Source organism: Chaetodon auriga, chromosome 3 (genome assembly GCF_051107435.1).
Source record: "Chaetodon auriga isolate fChaAug3 chromosome 3, fChaAug3.hap1, whole genome shotgun sequence".
Taxonomy (NCBI): Eukaryota; Metazoa; Chordata; class Actinopteri; order Chaetodontiformes; family Chaetodontidae; genus Chaetodon; species Chaetodon auriga.
This window is the reverse complement of record NC_135076.1, coordinates 8201395-8223024: the sequence shown is the minus strand read 5'-3', so window position 1 is coordinate 8223024 and position 21630 is coordinate 8201395. Positions and strand designations below refer to the sequence as shown.

Sequence of the window (21630 nt, the reverse complement as noted above, 5' to 3'; positions counted from 1 at the left end):
AATTCAAACCGATGGAGGATTAATGTGCACATTGAAGCAAAGACCGTATGCACAGACAAACGTTGGACCCCAATCTGGTTGAGAGGAGAGAAGGAAACCACTCATGCATTTTACTCTACAGACATTTCGAATAGTCAGATTTGCTTCTTCTCAGCATTTCTTTCGGCGTAGGTAGAATTAGGTGAAAATAATTGAGCGGATAAATGTGTCATTTGGCTGTAGTATTTGGCTGTATTTAAAAAATATGGTTAGAGTGATACAGCCTTGTTTTTCCTCTCTCTGACGATGGGCGCGGTTAACGGCGGTTTAAAAAATCTAGTCGATCTCTGATTGGTCGGTAGTAGTGTATTCATACGGTTTCGATCCATTCTCTTCGCCCATTGGACAAGACGTAGTCAACCCTCGACTGTCATTGGATGTTTAAACAACTGGACTGAATTTCAAACCACATCGTCTTTCAGTATGTTGTGGAAGGAAACGTGTTTAACGTTTGCTAGTGTAGGTGAACAACTGCTGATTTTACTAGTTATAGCAGTGCGCGTGGATTACTAGACCGCTTACTAACTACGTAACATGTAGCTATCGGTTAAGATACTGCTGTTTTTTTTTACTCAAAATGTCAGAAACGTTAACGTCAACACGGAAAGGATTTCTGGACTTCAGTCCAGTGAGGAGAGACGACGGCAACAAAGAGAATAATGTTCCCGTTTTGAGTCTGATCCAGTTTTCAAAGGCTCCTTTTTTGACCTTCGGAACAGTAAAGTTGGGAACCTCCAAGTCGGCTGTTTTGCGAATTGAAAACCCGACAGAGGAGGCCGAAGCGGAGGTTACTGTAGAGAAGATCCCGTCAAGTAAAGGCTTCTCTGTGGACTCAACCAACTTCACGATTCAGGTAGGTTTTCCAAGCGAACGGCTTTTCTCTGCACAGAGCTAGTTAAGTAAGCTGCTGTCATACTCAGCAGCTTTATTACCCCAAACACATCTCTGAATGTACTCCTAATGCTTTTAGTTTGGATCTTCTTGCATCCCTTGTGCCTTGTGTTTGCAGCCTGCAGGCTCATTCACTTTGACGGTGACATGGACACCAGCAGAGGAAGGTGGGATCAGAGAGCTCCTCATCATCGGTGCCAATGGGGTCCTCAAGCACCAGGCTGTGATGCTGGGCAGAGCAGAGGCACCAAAAAAGAAGAAGGTCAGTATCCTCAGCTGCACACAGCCGCACTCAAATACACGTGGAGCTGCAACGATTAATCTGCAACTGGTTTGATCAGTGATTGCATTGCTGTCATTATTTTAAGTAAAACACCCAAAAAATGCTGTTGTGTTCTAAGTGTAGTAAATGTGAAAAGGTGCTGTTTTTTTCCTTGTTTTAATTGTTATAGTGAATTTGGACAATTCTTCGGATGACCTTGGTTTCTAGGAAATTATGATGGGTATTTTTTAACTGCTTTCTGATGTTGTATAGTCAAAGTTTTGATTTTGCCAGAGAGAAAGTTTGATCATACTGTTCTCATTCAAACATTACCAACTTTAACGACTCATTTACATGTTTTTCTTTTCAGAAGAGCTTATGGGACACAATCAAAAACAAAAGAGAGGGTGAAAAAATGGCTGGGCCCATGAGAAAGAAAACAGATCATCCACTGAAGATGGCAGCCAATAAAACCTTCCAAGTGTCCCGAAAGCCACAGTACAAACTGGGAAAGCCTCGCAGCCCGCTTGCTTCTCTCAACGATGGCAGAGCTGTCAAAGCAAGGTCCCGCTCCAAGCACAGTCCCATTAACGATTACCCTCAGAAATCAGAGGAGCATAAGGCCTTGAATTCTACCCAGAGCCAGCGGTCTGTGGCCTTGTGTGACCAGGAGAAGACCCGTCATGTTCAGAGGAACTCTCCTCTTGTCCTCCTTGTTCCAGCCGGAAACCTGATGGACTCTGGCAACGCCTCTGCTAGCCCAGATGCTCTGATGGGCAAACTCGAAAATAAAGATCTTACCAAACTGCTCAACACGACGCTGTCACCTATCGGGACACCGGAGAAGTTTAAGAAGCTCATGCCTCACATTCAGTCAGATAACCCACTTTCTGCTCCTGTGAAGTCTGTGGCCGAGGCAGATGATGCTGACTGTGTGTTGTCTGGAGCACCAGTTCTGTCCCTGAAAGATGCTCTGGCCCTCATCGACTCTGATCTGAGCCACATTAACAACAGTCCTGGAGACATTAGTTCGAGCTGTAGCTTTACAGATTCACTGGAGTCTAAGAGTGGGAATCATGGCTGTGGACCTGGCAGAAATGTCCTCAGAGCATTACCCGATAGCCCACAGGGGTCTGAGTCCAGTGAGCCAAGGCTTACTTTCTTTGTCAGCAAAACTGTCGTGAGTGAGGTTTGTGTTTCAGAGGCCGATAAGGCAACAGAAAGGGTCAAAAAGGCCTCTTTTACCTCTGCCACAGTGACCAAGAGTAAAGCACCAGTGGAGGCAAACAGTTCGAGTGGGAGGAAAATAAAGAAGTCAAGGCGGAAGCTCTTAGAGAAAACACTCGAGCTGTCTGACAGCAGCAGCAGTCAGTTTGACTCTGGACCAGGAACTCCAATCCTTCCTGTGATAGTCCAAGACACAGGAACCAAGGGACGGCTGAGCTCTGAGGCTGCCGGATGTGAAGCCCAGGAATTTACCTCCCCCAGCTTGACTCGGCTCGACGGCTCACCTGCACCCATCACCTTCCCCGTCACCTCCCCTCCATCTCTGGTTCCTGCTCGCTTCTCTTTCTCAGTCACCTCCCCTCCTCCTGCAATCGCTGCTCCCATGACTTTTACCGTCACCTCTCCGTCACCCTTGGGCTCGTCTTCTCCTCTTCACTTCAACCTCACGTCAAATCCTAAAGTGTACGAGCTGTCTCCCAGCGTTTCCAGATCCCCGTCCATTCAGGAAGAGTCCTTCCCCATTCACATGGCGGTGAAGAGCAAGAAAAGGAAGAGTGAGGAGTATTTGAAAAGTGACGGCAAGATTGAGGATGCTGGGAAAACGGAGCGTGTCAAAAGGAGCAAAGTGGTCGCTGCAAAAACTGAGCCCTCAGGATCGCTCCAGGAGAGGAGAAGAGCATCACACAGGCAACAGCCAAGACCAGCAGGTGAGGCGATTTACGTAAACATCTCCTAACTGATGGTTGCAGGCAGTTGCATCCTGGAGTCAGATATACAGACTTTCTGTAAATGAACGTTAATGGAATCTGTGCATTCATCCATGGAAGTCAATGAAATGGAACTTTAGTGGTAAATATCTCCCTTATTTCTGGACCCTCTGTATGTGCTATATGGCCAATATGTTTTTTTTCCTCCAAGGCTCGGTGCGCTCCATGACCACATCGTCTCTAAAGTCGGCACGCTCTGTGGTTCCTGTCCAGGCAAAGCAGTCGAGCTCCACCTCCACCTCCAGAGGTATGCAGTCTTCTGAGGGTTCAAATATACGAGATGCTGCTAATGTCAGATTTCTTTTTACCAAATTGGCAACTTACTTTGTGGTGAAATTCAAAGTGATTTTTTTCTTTCTGTCTTCACAGGTGCCCGGTCTCTGAAGTCATCTGCTGCTCCAGCTGTGAAGACGGCAAAAGTCATTGCTGTAGCCCAGTCAAAGCTGACCTTTATTAAGCCAGTGCAAACAGGTACTTGATGGCAGAACACTGTAAAATGAGTGAACATTAATTATGCGTGTTTATTTTCAAACCTCATTTTCTGCACCTGCTCTTTTCTTCCAGCCATACCGAGACACCCGATGCCATTTGCGGCCAAGAACATGTTCTATGATGAGAGGTGGATTGAGAAGCAGGAGCGGGGATTCACGTGGTGGATCAACTACGTCCTCACCCCAGATGACTTTAAAGTCAACACTGAAGTCGCTAATGGTAGCATCCATTTAGACATTCAGCAGGCTCTCACTGCTCAGTCATGATGTGAAGAAAGTCTGTATTTATGAGGCAGGAGATCAGTTGTTGAGTCTGAGTACATTATGGCTTAAACCTGGTAATTACTGCAGTGGAATCAGTCGCTAAGCTGCAGACCTCAAAAGTCTGAAAAGGTCTTTCATCGCCTCTCTTGTTTGCTTCTCGTACAGTGAACGCTGTGTCCATTGCCATGGGCAGCAATGACAAGTTCAGTGTGCCTAACGCTCCCACCAAAGAGGAGATGTCCTTCAGCACCTACACAGCCCGACGGAAGCTCAACCGCCTCCGTCGCTCTGCCTGCCAGCTGTTCACATCTGAGGCCATGGTCAAGGCTATTCAGAGGCTGGAGCTGGAGGTGGAGGCCAAGAGGCTGCGCGTCCGGAAAGACCGCCATCTTTGGAAGGACATTGGTAAATGAACATTACAGTACGAAACCTGCATGGAGGTGCTTTCAGATGCTCTGAAGTTCCTCTCAGTCACTGCTGAAATAAGCCTGAAAGTGACGATATTTTCTTGTTTTTGTCAACCTTTAGGTGAACGCCGAAAAGTCCTCAACTGGCTTCTTTCGTACAATCCGCTGTGGTTACGGATTGGGCTTGAGGTATTCTGATAAAAGAGTGTTTTCTAACACTTTTTAACATTTGTCTTACCAAACGGCTTGCATACTAAACACAGTGCTGTTGACTCTCAGACAATCTATGGCGAGCTGATCTCACTGGAGAGCAACAGCGACGCCTTGGGTCTGGCCATGTTCGTCCTCCAGCGGCTGCTCTGGAACCCAGACATCGCCGCTGAGTTCAGACACGCCAAAGTGCCTCATCTTTACAAAGACGGTAATTGAAGAGTGTCTGTGCCTGAACTGGAGACTGTGGCGAGTTACTGTCAGGGCTGCAAGAATGTCAGGGATATAATGAGGTGGAGGCCTTTCTTGGAAGCTACTTGTATATATTAGAATCCAAAGTAATTGAAGGGATATTGAGTGGGTTATCAGCTCAGGTTGTATTTCCCATTTCCCACACAAGCGGAAACATAAACCTCTTATGGCATATCATAGGCAGACAGAAACGCAGCCCTTATGATTCAACTTGAAATTTAATAACCTGGGAATGAGTCGAACTTTAATTAAATGACTCCTTTTCTTTTTTTTCACTGACATAAACAAAACTTTCTCATTTCCTGCTGACAATCCAACAGCTATGACAATTTCATTTTATCTCCAAAATGAGAGCATGTAGACTATCTGTCATATGGTTTATTAGTGGGTGTGTGTGATGCTAAAAATCATCTTAATATGAAGGCTTGCTAGCTACAGGCAGAATGCACTATATGCAGTGGGCTGCAGCTCTGTTCATCTTTCATGAAATGGCAATTCTCATCCACAAGACACAGAATTGCCTGAAAGTTAGAGCTCCACCCTAAGATTTATTTTGTTATCTGCCGATTATTTGGTTGTTAAGCGATCATTCATTTTGTCCATTAATGTCAGAAAAATGTGAAGTGTCCATCACAATTTCCCAGAGTCCGAGGTGACACCAGATCAACAGGCGTAAATCCTAAAGATATTTTATTTACAGTCATATACAGCAGCAAAGCCTCACATTAGAGGAGATGGACAAGAATGTAAAATAAATGTAGAAAAATAAACCACTGATGTTCTGAAATTCTTCCTGGAATACACTGCAAAGTTTCTGACCTCCCAGAAATCCACCTTTGCTGTAGATCTTAAGATCATGTTCAAGTATTTTCCAGTTTTCTGTTTGGAATTCTTTGAATCCCACTTGCAAGTTAAAAAAAGCAGACTTGAGGATTGTTATTGTGCTCCTTTATTGGAGAGTTAAAATGTGAATAGTGTAGCATATTGTATGTGTGAACATCTCCTTACCTTTTCTGGCTTAGGCCACGAGGAGGCGCTGTCTCGCTTCACTCTGAAGAAGCTGCTCCTGCTGGTGTGCTTCCTGGACAAAGCCAAAGAGTCCCGGCTGATCGAGCACAACCCCTGTCTGTTCTGCTTGGACGCAGAGTTCAAGGTAGGCCAAGGCCTTCGCATGTCGACACCAAACATTCAGTGCACAAAAACCAACAGGGAATCACTGCCTCATTAAAGGTACAGCCGTACTGAATAAGTCAAATCATACATCCGTTAAATGAAAAAATGCAAACTTCAGCGTTGGTCTTTTATATCATCTGCTGTCTGTGACCTGATGCTGAAAATATTGCTCATTTCATATGATGATTAAGATGTAAATGCTATTAAAGGCAGATGAATGGGGACATTGGGTTTAGAGAAATTAAGGACCACCGTTGCTCCATTGGGTTTAACTGTGTGTGGCAAATGTCTGTGTGCCGTGCTGTCAGCTTCAGTTGTCAACAGTCGGCCAGATTATGGAGTCTGGCAGAGTGTAATGAGATGAGCGTCAGGGGCGTCATAGTGTTAACAGGGTTTATTTTACCTACCTTGACCTACCGCTCAAATAATTTTGGAGCTGACATCAACGCTTTCACACCTGTAGTTTGGTTCATTTTGACACACTTGTTACAATTGTTACCAAATGAGCCAGAGTATCCTTGTCAAGCAGGTCGTTTGGTTCAATTGACGGCTTTTATCAGATCTTTTTGGATTCCGTTAACCTTTTCACACTGTATGCTTTTTCTCTCTCTCTCTCTACAGACGAGTAAAGACCTGCTCCTGGCCTTCTCCAGGGACTTCCTGAGTGGAGAGGGCATCCTCCCCCGGCACCTGGGCTACCTCGGGTTACCCGTCTCCCACGTGCAGACGCCCCTGGACGAGTTCAACTTCGCTGTGAAGAATTTGGCAGTTGACTTGAAATGCGGCATTCGTCTAGTGTGAGTGAGACATGAATTTTAATGCGGTGCTCTGATCCCCGCTGGGTATTCGTTTTTCTCAGAGATCAGACTCGGCTGCACAGCAGGATCCCTGCAGCTGGAGGGATGTAGTGTTGCGGACTGTTCAGCACAGCAGCTTCAGTCCGGGGATTTCCTCTCTGGGATTCTCACTGAAGAATACTCTCTGACGGCCCTGCCCATGTAACACTGCTGCTGTCTGATCACAGTTCAGCCTCGTGCGTGTCTGTTGAAGTTTATTCTTTCCTTCCTTTAATGCACAGATACAGGTTGAAAAATGCAATGGAATAGACCGAGCAGATACCTGTAGAGCAAGAATGTTCACCAGTGACTAGACTGGCTTTCTGTGACTTACTTCAGGCTTTGTCTTCGGTCTTTCTCTAGTTTTAGGAGGTGTGAGTGTGAAAGGGCCTCACACGGCGATTTAAGGTGAAAGAGTTGATGTTGGAACATAGACAGGTAGAAGGCAGACTTACAGGTGAAATATAGTCCAAAACAGACAAGGATGTGGTTCTGTTTGTACTACACTGGGTGTCTGTGTACTTGCATGTTTGTTGGGGGGTTATGAATTTTGGGCTGCACACGACGCAGCCATGGAAAGTGCACAACTGTAGTGAGGGGATATGACAGCATAGGTGCCCTCAGACAATCAATCAATTATACGTCAATACACACCTCCAACATTCACCCATAGAAACTTCAGTGAGGCTCAAGCTTCCTGTCCTCAGCATAGGAAGACATTTTGAAACAGCTGAACATTATATAGTTCAGATTATGTCACATGTGCGTACCTGTGTACCACATATGTGCACCCATAACTATGATGATGCATATTATGGTCTTATGTCAGACCATTATTTTTCATTGATTCTACAAGGTGCCGGCTCATTGGTGGAGGGAAAAAGCAACAAGCATGTAACACCATGTAGGGTTCTTGTGCATCATCTTTATGAAGTCTGTTTTTCATGTGGGGTTTGCTTCCAGGCGTGTGATGGAGCTCCTCATCCAGGACTGGAGTTTATCATCAAAGCTCCGTCTGCCAGCCATCAGCCGCCTGCAGAAGGTCCACAACGTCGACGTGGCTTTGCAAGTGCTCAAAAGCAAAGGGGTCGACCTCAAGGATGAGCACGGTAATTCAGATTTTTCTCCCTGAGCAAACAGCAGACCGGGGAGACGCTCAGACTGAAAGAGTGTCTGCCCTCCACAAAATGAGATTCAGTGTTTGTTTGTTTTTTTTCATCTTCTCTATGATGTTTTCTTTCACAGAAGCGTTACATATTCATTGTGTTTTCATACTGGGCTGTATTTTCCACCACTGTGGCGCTTTTGTGGACATTGTTCATTTATTACATCTGTCACTTGAGCATGAACACCTGCCATTTCAATGCACAACTTTTGTGTTTGATCACAGACATCTGCTGCACAGCGACATAATTGGATTGCTTTGCCCTTTATAACGCTGTGTTGGATGTGTGTGAACTTTATGTGACAGTATGATCCTTTGTGCCTGTGCACTTCTGCACAAGTGAGCGTGTGTCAGAGTGACTAGGCAGTCCAGGATGAAGGGTACTGTTTCCAGACATAAAAGAAATGAGTAAACACACTAACTTTTCCTGCTTTATCAAATACAAATGCATCACAACAAACAAGACGTAATGGGGTGATGACCTCAAAATTCCTTTGTCTTCAATTGTCCAAAGGCCAAAGATATCCCATTTATAATGACAGATTTGAGAAGGTGGAACCAGCAAATGTTTGGCATTTTACTCTTTTAGCTGTCTGTCAGTTGGCTCATTGATGCAAGTGGTTGTTTCAGTGCTAGCTGCAAGTAATGATTATTTATCTTGTCAATTCATCTCTTCCAGTTTACTGTTTATTGGAAAAAAGTCAGAATTTAGAAATTATGACCAAAGAGACATTTTCAAATAATTGATTGTCCTGATCAAAGGGTCAAACCCAAAGATATTTGACTTTCAGTGGTATGGAACAGAAAATCCTGACGCCCTTGCTTGTGGTTCAAAGGTATGTAAGAGTTGTGTCTTTATTTTCAGGCTCCACCATTGACTCCAGAGACATTGTGGATGGACACAGAGAGAAGACACTGAGCCTCTTATGGAAGATCATCTTTGCATTTCAGGTGTGTATCTGACTTTGTTTGTTCTTGGCAGTTTACAAGTCTCGTCGGAGTTTATTGAGATGCTGTTATCCTATAATCTGTTAAGGTGGAGGTGATTTTGGACATGGATCAGCTGAGGGAGGAAATTGGCTTCCTGAAGAGAACCCTGAGGACCAAACGGAGGCTGGCGTCTCTGAGGGCCGATCGGGGCCTTCGGTCCAGTCCTGCAAAGGCCAGGGTGCCGTATGAACACAGCAGCGCTAAGATCACCCTGCTGATGGACTGGGTCCGAGCTGTGTGTGACTTCTACAATCTGAAGGTTAATTTCAGATTTCATTATTTATCAGTCATGACTTTATAGTCAAAACTACAGTTCATCAATCATCAGGGTCGCTGGGGTTCATCCTGTGGGGAACATGAATGTCTATATCAAATTTCATAGCATCGTCTATCCCAAAGTTGTTGAGACATTACACACCGAACCAAAAAACGTCTCTCAGACTAAACATAAGTCTACAATAATTCACGCTCAACAACTTGTCTAGGTTGCACTGACCATCAATGAAAGGATACGAGAGACCTTCTCTCTGTTCGCACCTCGTATTCACTGTAAATCTGACATGACAGCAACACAGCATAACCTTTTGATCTCCATCTAAACCAGGCACACAAAACAATAGTTTCACTGTTGTCAAGCTGTTTTTATAGCCTAAATTACTTTCACAGTCTCAAAAGTCCTCCTTTAAGAGAACAGCAGCTGAGTAGCTTTGTCTGTCTGTGCAGGTGGAGAACTTCACTGTGGCGTTCTCGGATGGCCGCGTCCTCTGCTACCTTATCCATCACTACCACCCCGGGCTCCTGCCAGAGGAGGCTGTCAGTCAGAGCACAACTCAGAATGTCGAGTGCTCACTGAGGGGCCGCCTGGAGCTCAACTGCTCAGCCAGCGACTCCGACAACTCCTTTGAGTCCTTGCCAACAGGCCTGAATGGTACTTGTCAGTTGTGTGCTGTCTTCAGTGCAATTGTCTGTTTGGATGCACTTTTTTTTTCAAATCTGTGGATGTTTATACATCATTTGCACAGCATACAGACATCTGCGGTGCATTAGAGTGTGGAAAATGGGGAATTTGATCAATACGTCTGAGGCATTTAGGGAAAAAATGACTATTGACACAGGAATAAATGAGTGTTGTCTGTTGTTCATACAGTCTTTGTATAGGTTAGGGATCTTTAGCCAAACTCCAATGCATTATGTTTTGCACATTAACTGGATTTCTGTGTGCTTCCAAGGAGGATAATATGTTTTTAAACTGGTCTGCATGATTTAGAAAGGAGATTATATGAGATTAAGCAGACAGTCAGTGACTTGTGACGTTCTGTTTTATTTCTGCGAGCAGGCCCAGATTCTCTGTCAGTGGAGTTTAAAGAGCTACTGGAGAATGAGAAAAACAACTTCAGGCAAGTCAACTCTGCTGTGTCTTTCCTGGGTGGAGTTCCTGCCATGATCAACCCAGCTGACATGTCCAACACCATCCCCAGTGAGAAGGTGAGATCAGATAAGGTTTGCTCTATCATCTGCAGCTTTTTTTTCCCCCCAAGAGGCAAATACAGATTAGTTGGTCAGGGATTAAACACCTCACTCTTTTTAATCTTGTTGCCTGAAGATTTTATCCCAGTAAATTACATCTTCACTGTGTAGTCTTATCTGGCATCACCTTTCACTGCAAAGTCAAATCTGAGACCACGTCCAGTAGCGTTTTTTTGTATCCATCTTACCCTTCATCCACATCTGCTTATTCCCAGGTTGTGATGTCTTACCTGTCCTTCCTGTGTGCTCGTCTCCTGGACCTGCGGAATGAAACCAGAGCAGCTCGGGTCATACAGGGCGCCTGGAGGAAGTACAGGCTAAACAAGGATCTACAGCTCTACAAGGTTGGTTTAGTGTTTGGTTCAGCTGAATAGTTTTATTTATCCAATCTATTCTATCCTATTGCTGCTACCTGTTCTGGATGTCTATAAAGAAAAAATATGAGTAAGTGCCATATTGTGATAGATGCCTGGCTTAGAAGCAAATATCAAAAATAATCGTTCATCAGGTTTAGTTATCATGTTTCTTGATCTTGTTTGGACACAGGAAAGAAATGTGGCTGCTGTGAAAATCCAGTTAGTTGTGAGGAGTTTTCTCCAGAGGCGCAGAGCTAAGAGGCAGAATCGAGCGGTCGTTATCATCCAGTCGATCTGGAGGGGTTACGCAGCCCGAAACAGGCTGAGGCTGCAAAAAGAGGCTCAGCTTCGGGCTCTGCAGCATGAAGCAGCAGCTGTCATCCAGGTGGGTGTTTATCACTTGTGAAAATGAAAAGGGCTGCTCACAAAATATAGATAACCACTTTGTACATGATAAACCATGTAGAGTTGTTGAGTGAAGATTCATTCTGACCATTTCACACTGTCCAGTTTGTGACAGCCAGAACACTTCAGCCTTCTTGTGTAATTGCTCCTTGAATAGACAGCTCCTGTCTTGTTCTTACAGGCTCAGTGGAGGAGGTTTTCGGCCATGCGGGCTTACCAACGCCTCAGATACTACGCCATTGTTATCCAAGCACAGTGGCGAATGAGGCAGGCAGCCTGTGCTTATGGAAGAATCTGCTGGGCAGCAACAGTCATTCAGAAGCACTTGCGAGCATGTGCTCTTGCAAGAAGAGATCGGGAACATTATCTCTCCCTTCGAACTGCAGTGGTGAAAATACAGAGAGGGTACAGAAGATGGAAAATCCACAAAACTGAAAAGGAAAATCATGCTGCCAAAGTGATACAAGCAGTGTTTAAGAAATGGTATGAGGCAAAAATGGCTGAAAGAAGTGCTGCCGCTGTGAGGATTCAGTCTTGGTATCGAATGCAGAGGTGTCTCCATCAATATAGTAAGATCAAGACGAGCGCTGTGCTCATTCAAGCCCAATACCGAGGTCATGCACAGAGGCGCTGCTTTCAGATGTTGAAGCTGCAGCACCACTCGGCTGTCGTCATTCAGAGTGCCTTCAGAGGGCGTGCTGTCAGAAAACAGGTGGCAAAGATGAGGCGTGCGGCAGTCATAATCCAGCGTTGGTTCAGGGCCTCTGTGGAAAGAGACGTGGAAAGGCAAATATTTGTGAGGATAAGATGCGCTGCTATTACCATACAAGCAGCTTATCGTGGAAAAGTGGCTCGGGAATCCCTGAAAAAACAGCACAAAGCAGCAGCAGCGATCCAGGCGGCTTTTAGGAAGTATGCTGCCCAAAGGCGCTACCTTCTCTTGAGAAAAGCTGCAGCTGTGATACAGCAAAAGTACAGAGCCACAGTTTTGGCTCTTAAGACAAAGAAGGATTATGATGCTCTTAGGAATGCTGCACTCACCATACAAGCCAAATGGAGAGGCAGAGCTGACAGGAAGATGATAGAGAAACGGCATCAGTGTGCAACACTGATACAGGCTTACTACCGTCGGCACAAAGCGCACACTGAGTACAGGTCCAAGAAGGAAGCTGCTGTAGGCATACAGCGTCACTACAGAGCTTATGTGGCTGGAAAGGAGATGAGGGAAACATACCTGCAATTGAGAGCAGCCTGTGTTTTTCTCCAGGCTGGATTCAGAGGCATGAGGGTTAGGACAGAGCAGAAGAAAAAGCACCGGGCAGCGACTGTCATTCAGGCCTCAGTCAGGATGTTTTTATGTAGGAAGCAATATTTTCTCCTCCAAAGTGCAGCGATTATCATCCAAAGCCGATACAGGGCTCTTGTGGTCTGCAGGGCACAGCAAATTGAATACAGAGGGCTTAAGCAGGCTGCCATAAAGATACAGGCTGTCTACCGGGGATTTAGAGTGAGAAAAGCCCTAAAAAAGAGGCACAGTGCTGCCAGAGCAATACAGGCTCAATTCAGGATGCACAGAATGCGTATGGCTTACCTTGCCACCAAGTGTGCTGCCATCATTATTCAGGAACGTTACAGGGCCAAAATGCTCAGGGATCAAGAGATGCAGAGGTACAGAACAATGAAATCTGCAGCTGCAGTCATCCGGGCGGCATATCGTGGCTACAAGGCCAGGAAGAAGATTGCCCAGATGCACCAAGCTGCCACAGTCATTCAGAGAAAGTTTCTGACCGTTCAGGAGAGGAAGAGGTTCCTAGCTATCAAGGCTGCAGCTTTGGTTTGTCAACAGATGTACAGAGCAGCGAGTCTGGCAAGAAAAGACCGTTTGGACTATCTGGCAAAGCAAAGGGCAGTCATTTGTCTGCAGGCAGCCTACAGAGGATATGAGGTCAGAAAGGAGTTGCGTAACCAGCATGCGGCAGCTGTGACAATTCAGTCTTACTTCCGAATGTACCAGCAGAGGACCTACTACAAGAAGCTCCACTGGGCTGTCAGTGCATTGCAAGCACGCTACAGAGCCAACAAGAAAATGAGAGAGGACATGCAAGTCCTGAGCGTCAAGAGAAGAGCCACTGTTGTGTTACAGACTGCCTTCCGTGGAATGAAATCCAGGCAAATCATCAAACAAAGACATCAGGCTGCCAGTGTTATCCAGAGAGCTTACAGATCCCACTGTGAACACAAGCACTATCTGATCTTCAAATCCTCTGTCCTCACCATTCAGCGGCGATATCGGGCCACTGTAGCAGCCAAGGACCAAAAGAAACAATACCAGCAAATACGCAGAGCAGCAGTCGTCCTTCAGGCAGCATACAGAGGGCAGCGGGTCAGGAAGGAGGTCGCGCAGCAACATCAGGCTGCCACTGTGATCCAGTCTGCATTCAGAAGGCACAGAGAGGAAGTAAGATTCTGGGCCATGCGCTTCTCCGCCATTATCATCCAGAGATACTATCGCTCCTGTGTTCTTCAGAGAAAAGAAAGGGAAAACTTTCTGAAAGCGAGACATTCTGCCATCATCCTTCAGGCAGCTTTCAGAGGTCATCGAGTGAGAACCAACATTGCCAAGATGCACAGGGCAGCTACTGTCATTCAAGCAAACTTCAAGAGGCATAAGCAGCAGTCAGCCTTCAAGAGGCAGTGCTGGGCAGCCTGTGTTTTGCAGCAGAGGTTCAGAGCTCAGAGACAGAGAAACATTGAGATAAAACATTATCAAGAGGTTAGGAAAGCTGTCATTGATCTGCAGGCTGCCTTCCGTGGAATGAAATCCAGAAGAATGGTCAAACAAAGGCATCAAGCAGCCAGTGTTGTGCAGAGAGCTTACAGAACACACTGTGAGCATAAACGGTATCTGACCTTGAAATCCTCCGTCCTCACCATCCAGCGCAGATATCGGGCCACTGAAGCAGCAAAGAAGCAAATGCAAGAATACAAAACAATGCGCAGCGCAGCAGTCGTCCTTCAGGCAGCATACAGAGGGCAGCGGGTCAGAGAGGAGGTTGCTCGTTGGCATCAAGCTGCCACTGTGATCCAGTCTGCATTCAGAAGGCACAGAGAGGAAGTCAGATTCCAGGCCATGCGTCTATCTGCCATTATCATCCAGAGATATTATCGCTCTTATATTCTTCAAAGACAAGACAGAGGAAACTTTCTAGAACTGAGACATTCTGCTATTGTCCTTCAGGCAGCATACAGAGGGAAGCAGGTCAGAGGGAAGATTTCTCGTTGGCATCAGGCTGCCACTGTGATCCAGTCTGCATTCAGAAGGCACAGAGAGGAAGTGAGATTCCAGGCTATGCGTCTATCTGCCATTATCATCCAGAGATACTATCGCTCCTGTGTTGTTCAGAGAAAAGAAAGGGAAAACTTCCTGAAAGTGAGACATTCTGCCATCCTTCTTCAGGCAGCTTTCAGAGGTCATCGTGTGAGAACCAACATTGCCAAGATGCACAGGGCAGCTACTGTCATTCAAGCAAACTTCAAGAGGCATAAGCAGCAGTCAGCCTTCAGGAGGCAGTGCTGGGCAGCCTGTGTTTTGCAGCAGAGGTTCAGAGCTCAGAGGCAGAGAAACATTGAGATAAAACATTATCAACAGCACAGAAAAGCCGCTGTTGTGTTACAGGCTGCCTTCCGTGGAATGAAATCTAGAAGAATGGTCAAACAAAGGCATCAAGCAGCCAGTGTTATCCAGAGAGCTTACAGAACACACTGTGAGCATAAGCGGTATCTGACCTTGAAATCCTCCGTCCTCACCATCCAGCGCAGATATCGGGCCACTGAAGCAGCAAAGAAACAAATGCAAGAATACAAAACAATGCGCAGAGCAGCAGTCGTCCTTCAGGCAGCATACAGAGGGAAGCAGGTCAGAGAGAAGATTGCTCATTGGCATCAAGCTGCCACTGTGATCCAGTCTGCATTCAGAAGGCACAGAGAGGAAGTCAAATTCCAGGCCATGCACCTGTCCGCCATTATCATCCAGAGATACTATCGCTCCTGTGTTCTTCAGAGACAAGACAGAGGAAAGTTCCTGAAAAAGAAACAATCGGCCATCCTTCTTCAGGCAGCTTTCAGAGGTCATCATGTAAGAACCAACATTGCAAAGATGCACAGGGCAGCTACTGTCATTCAAGCAAACTTCAAGAGGCATCAGCAGCAGTCAGCCTTCAGGAGGCAGTGCTGGGCAGCCTGTGTCTTGCAGCAGAGGTTCAGAGCTCAGAGACAGAGACACATTGAGATAAAACATTATCAAGAGGTTAGGAAAGCTGTCATTGATCTGCAGGCTGCCTTCCGTGGAATGAAATCCAGAAGAATGGTCAAACAAAGGCATCAAGCAGCCAGTGTTGTGCAGAGAGCTTACAGAGCCTACTGCAAACGCAAGCAGTATCTGAAATTGAAATCATCCGTCCTTGCCATTCAGCAAAAGTATCGTGCTACTGTAGCAGCTAAAGCACAAAGAACACAATACCTGGAGATGCGCAGTGCAGCCATCATCATTCAAGCAGCATACAGAGGGCAGTGGGTCAGGAAAGAGGTCACTCAGCAACATCAGGCTGCTACTGTGATCCAGTCTGCATTCAGAAGGCACAGAGAGGAAGTCAAATTCCAGGCCATGCGTCTGTCCACCATTATCATCCAGAGATACTATCGCTCCTGTGTTCTTCACAGACAAGACAGAGAAAAGTTCCTGAAAATGAAACAATCCGCCATCGTCCTTCAGGCAGCTTTCAGAGGCTGGTGTGTCAGGAGGGATATAAGCCGGCAAAATCAGGCTGCCATTGTGATCCAGTCGCAGTGGAGATGCTCAATGCACAGCCGTATCTTCCAAAGGAAGAGGGAGGCAGCTCGGAGACTTCAGCGGAGGGTTCGGGCAGTGCAGCTCGGCAGGTCGGAGAGGAATAACTACATCCGAATGAGGCGAGCTGCTATCACACTTCAGGCACACTGCCGAGATTGGATTGCAAGGCGACAGGTAACGGGGTTCATTTAAAGTTCATAGTTTGAATGTATTTTTTCTTGCCTTCCAGGCAGCTTTTAGTTTGCATTCATTAACCTTGTAGAAACTTGAAAATGGCTTAAAACAAGTGATCCATTGCAGCAAACATTACGTCTGTTAACAAGTGGTAGCTTGACATGGTGGATACACAAAATTGAAGTGAATATACTGAAATTAAAGGAATCCACTGCCTAGCTGGAAAGGAACATGATTAAAACGTGAGTTACAGGCTAAAACAGGCTAAAACGGGTAAACCACCTTTGCATGCCATTGTATTTCAGGTACTAGAGGCAGCCATGGCAGAGAGGCGGCTCCGGTTTACATCGGCAGTCTTCCACCATCTCAGAGCCATAAAGATCCAACGAGCTCTGAGAGCCCACTGGGCTTTGGAGTCGGCCAAAAGACAAATCCATTCTGTCATCACCATACAGGTACAGCGACAACTAGCCCACAGCGCCATTTTTTTTTTAAAAACACTGAATCACTTTACTGATCCGAAAAATTTGATTAAATCAATCACAGCACAATGTTTTATTGCCTTGCTTTGTGTTTTTTTTCTAGCGATGGGTGAGAGCGAGGCAGCAGAGGAGACAGTATCTGGAGGACAGGAGGAAGGTGGTTATAGCCCAGAGAGTGGTCAGGCGCTGCTTAGCTCGTCGCCACAAAGCTGCGTCCATCATCCAGCAGGCTGTCCGGAAATTCCTCCTTTTGAGGCGCCAGAAGAGGGTTGAGAAAGGCATTGTCAGAGCTCAGGTACAACAGTCAGTGGTGAATTTGAGTCAGATGACGTGCACTCTTAAATGAAGGTTCACAGCTTTTCAAACAATAGTCAGGTGCCCATATGAACACTGACCCAGGTTTTGTTTTTGTAATATAGTCACTGTAATGTAACATTATTTTCATTGTGCTGTTTCTATTCATTACTGTTATTGCCACAATTTAGTGGTAAAAATCGAATCATTCTTTTTCCCCTACATCTCCCCCCGCTCTCCCTCCAGGCTCTGTGGAGAGGACACCGCTCCCGCAGACTGAATGACAATCCCAAGGTGGTGAAGTTGAGACACCGCTTACGCGAAGTGTCCACTGACGTCCAGGAGGAGGACAAACTGTGCAACAAGACGTCGTCTGCTCTGGACTACCTCCTTCGATACAAACACTTCTCCTACATTCTAGAGGCCCTGAAAAACCTGGGTAAGGCTTGGTGAAACAACTATCAATCCTCCTGCTGCAAAAACTCGTTTAGGCACAAAGTTACTTTTAAGTGATTTGTTTTCAGTCGATGAAGGATAGCAGTGCTTATTCTTTTCTCCCACCCACATTTTGATTAATGCTGAGTTAAAATGACACTATATCAGCCTAATTATAGCCCAATCTGGCAGATTTTTAGCTATAAAAATAGCGAAACAAAAGAGAAATGTTAATGTTGGTGGTGCAAGGGGCAACTGTGACAGAGGAAAGGTCACCTTCAAGTCTTCTGTCTTCAAGGCGATGATTGGTCGGGGAGCAGCATGTAGTTTATTTAATTTATGACTAATCACCAAATCTGATGCAATGACCAAAAATATTGTTTAGTCTGAACCCATCATAAATCTTTATGATATAGTAATCTGTTCCTGATCTGACATGAAAGTGTCATTTTTTGATTGTATGATCTGAAATATGATGTACACAGAATCTAATGTGTGTAATCTGAAATGCAAAGTGTATGAGTGCTAACAGAAGGCCTTTGTGTGTGTGCGTGCGTGCGTGCGTGCGTGCGTGCGTGCGTGCGTGTGTGTGTGTGTGTGTGCGCACATACAGAGACTGCCACCAGGCTGTCCCCAGAGTGCTGTGAGCGGCTGGTGGAGAGCGGAGCCACCAATGTCATCTTCACACTCATCCGCTGCTGCAACAGGAGCGTCCCCTGCATGGACGTCATCACCTTCTCCATCCAGATCCTCCTCAACCTCTCCAAGGTACAAAGCCAGACTCTCGTGCTCGGGGTGTCACACATGAAGATGATGGGAAATGTAGTGATCAGTCGATGGCTGATCTGACAGAGCACACACTTTTTATATCGATATATTTTAGCATTTAGATGCAGTATTAGGTCCCTGTAATTTTAATGGGTAACAACGCCCTCTAAGAGGGGTTTTATGACTGGAGCCAGCTGCTTCCCCCTGCTTTATGCTAAGCTAATCTAATTGTCTCCTGGCTGTACCTTCATGTTTAGCATACAGACACGAGACAATTATCAACCTTCTCATCTAAGCCAATAAATGTGTTCCCAAAATGTCAGACTATCCCTTTAGCAACATATTAATCAGTTTGCTAAGTTCATGTTTCAGTAGTAATGCTGCACACAGTGCTGAAAGACAAGTAATGACCACATCGCCTGTCTGACACAAGACTGAAGTTCACCTTAATGTCAGAGCTGAGCTGAGCTGAGGATGGACAGAGAAGGTCAGAGCGTTTCCTCATCACCTCTGATCTCTCACTTCCTCACAGACTGTGACTTCCTTTACAGATAATTAACGGCTCAGTTTCTCTTCTGCGAAACCGAGTTCAGACTGAGGGCCAATGTCTTTCTGACTCTTTTTGGTTTAGTGGTTCCTCTTCCTACACTTTAGTGTGGATAAGTTGTGGATAATACTGCAACATTCTGCAAAGTCTGTATTTTTATTCATGACCAGATAAAGGAACTGAAAGATAATAAGTAAAAATGACACAACAACACAAAATCAGGGTGCGAGACATCCATTAAATATTCACATCTCAGGGAAAATGATTCGATAATTTCTATAAGAAAATGACTACAAGCTTAAAACAAAGAATGGAAGATAACTGGATTTACATTACATCCATCATGTGTCCACCTAATAGTAGTTTTTAAAACTAAGATGTTGCGTTTCTGCAATGAGGACAGTCACCCAGCAGGAGAGGAGATCAGAGTGTTTTGCAAAATATGGTAGATAATTAGTGGTGGTGTTTTTACTTTATGGACATGGCAGATTCACACAGTTAGAGACACCACCGACCTCTGCAAGTATTAAAAATTGCTAGAGGTCCCCAGGTAATGTTAGTCTTATGTGAATTCATCTTTGCTGTCCCTGAGTTTGTGCATCCCATCATCCGTTTGTCAGTGAATGTATTTGTTGATTTTTCACTTTGCTTTGTGGTCTCTGATGCTCGGCTTTCAAAATGATCAGTTGGAGTGTGAAAAACTGCTTTCCTGTCTTTCATTTTAATTTACTTTGAACAGTGAAGAACGATGGCAGTGCACACTGACATGAAGCTCTGCTTCCCAAATTAGTTATGCTTCATGTTGCATTCTTGAATTCATCAGACTTGGCAGCAGCATCAGGATTGTCTTTGGGGAATATTGCTTTATAAGATTTTTTGCTCAGGCGTTCTTGGTCACCAACAAAATGACATTAATTACTGGCTGGGAAAGAACTGTACAGGCATCCTGATCTGAGCTTGTAGAGCTTTCTATCTGGGAAACATACCAAGAGCCTGCAAACATGTTAGTGGCTCTGTGAGGCTTAGCATTTAGCTCAAGGATTGCTGTGCATAAAATCAGTAGGCTAACATGCTCACACTGACAGTGTTTACATTTGGGTGTATAGCAGGTGTAGTGATGATACTTTTACCATCTCAATTAAGCATGTTAGTATGTTAACATTGCCAATTAGTACTCAACACAAAGTCCAGCTGAAGAAGCAGTGAATTGAGTTTAGTTGATGCATGTTTCTACCTTCTTCCCTCTGATTTCTTTCTCTCCCTCTCCTCCACGCCCTCCCTCTTGGTTTCCTCCCCCAGTACCACAAGACTATTGAGGCAGTGTATTCGGTGGAACACTCAGTGGAAACGCTGCTGGACCTGCTGCAGAGATACCGGGAGAAGGCGGGTGACAAAGTGGCAGAAAAGGGAGGCAGCATCTTCACCAAGGCCTGCTTCCTTCTTGCTCTGCTCCTGCAAGACAAGCACCGTGCTGTGGTCTGTAGTTACTATAACGCACAGATATCTGAAATAAAATTCCAGTAAAATTAAAACTCAAATTCTAATTTACAGGAAAGACAGCTAGTTTTGAAAATATAATGCAAACTTCTTATTATCTTTTAGGAGGTCATGAAGCTACCAAAGCTCTTGGATAAGATACGCAGTATTTACCGCCTGACTGCTCGCAAACACAAGATGGATGCAGAAAGAACTGTTATCAAACAGAAGATGAATGCGTCATTGAATGGGAGCTTCTTCATTCAAGCAACGCCACGCAAGTCCCACCCTGTTCCAAAGTATGTACCATATGTATCCTTTTTCCCAGGACTGCAAGTGCCTGAGATGTACACTTAGTATGTGTTTGCAGGGGTAACTGATATTATGTTTTTGTTTTGCAGGTTTGCACCAGATTGGGTTCTCAGAAAGGACAAGCTAAAAGATATTGTGGATCCTCTCAGGGCCATCCAAATGGTGGCAAACACCCTCTCTATCACATTGTAAATAGCAAAGCTTTTAGATCTTTGTGTGTCATCTCATTTTTTCCCCTTCGGAAGACATTGTTCTTATGTGTTGTTTTAAGTATTTTTTTTACCAACACACTTCCACATTTTAATGTACATATTAAAATGATTTGTTACTTAAACAAAGGCTTGTTTCATGTATCTTTCCAATGTGGTTACATCACTTTCCGTGGCTCAGAAACGATGTGCCTGTGTGTGTGTGTGTGTGTGTGTAACACCACTAAATGTAATGAGTATGCAAACACTCATAATGTCAATGCTAAGTGCGCTGTTTTAAGTGGGTAATATAAAATTTTCAAAAATTGACTTGGTGATGGTACTACATAAAAAGTGAAGGGGTCGCTGAGTTGTTGCAGTTCATCCCTCAGGATGAACTCAAAACTACAAATGTTAACCTCATGGTGGAGCTGGAGGTCAGGCCATCAAAGTCATTAAAGTCATTAGGATTTACCATCAAGGTACCACTAAATATCCACATGAAATGTACCAATTATGTTGAGGCATCTCAGCTGTCCGGTCCATTCACCATTGATGCACGTTCTGTAAGGTTCTCCCTCCATGGTGTGATACGTCTCACACATGTATTCACCTCTTTCACTGTGACTTATAATGACCGTTCATGGTGTTCTTGATGTCTCCTTCTGGCAGAGGTGGTGGACTCTCAGCCTGCAGGCTCTGAAAATCTGGGCAATGACAGCACAGGTTTAGTTGAGTCACTTGATATTGCTTCATATAAATGTGAAAAATCAACACTAGTTGACCAAAGCGCTGAACAATTCATGGTTAAAAATTCCTATCAGTCAGAGAGAGGCTGTTCCA

General features: G+C 45.1%; 1 protein-coding gene across 1 annotated transcript; it reads left to right on the top strand.

Annotated features, from left to right (window-relative positions):
* Positions 1 to 606: 606 nt before the first annotated feature.
* Positions 607 to 20827, top strand: aspm (assembly factor for spindle microtubules). Its single transcript, XM_076721588.1, has 26 exons — positions 607 to 892; positions 1049 to 1192; positions 1563 to 3126; positions 3338 to 3433; positions 3556 to 3657; positions 3751 to 3897; positions 4107 to 4346; positions 4470 to 4537; positions 4628 to 4769; positions 5833 to 5963; positions 6605 to 6780; positions 7783 to 7928; positions 8850 to 8935; positions 9021 to 9233; positions 9698 to 9902; positions 10311 to 10459; positions 10717 to 10845; positions 11048 to 11242; positions 11444 to 16285; positions 16591 to 16740; positions 16871 to 17062; positions 17308 to 17500; positions 18110 to 18264; positions 20111 to 20287; positions 20414 to 20586; positions 20689 to 20827. The coding sequence occupies exons 1-26, from the start codon at positions 617 to 619 to the stop codon at positions 20789 to 20791; spliced, it is 10194 nt and encodes a 3397-aa protein (XP_076577703.1). The 5' UTR covers positions 607 to 616; the 3' UTR covers positions 20792 to 20827.
* Positions 20828 to 21630: the final 803 nt, after the last annotated feature.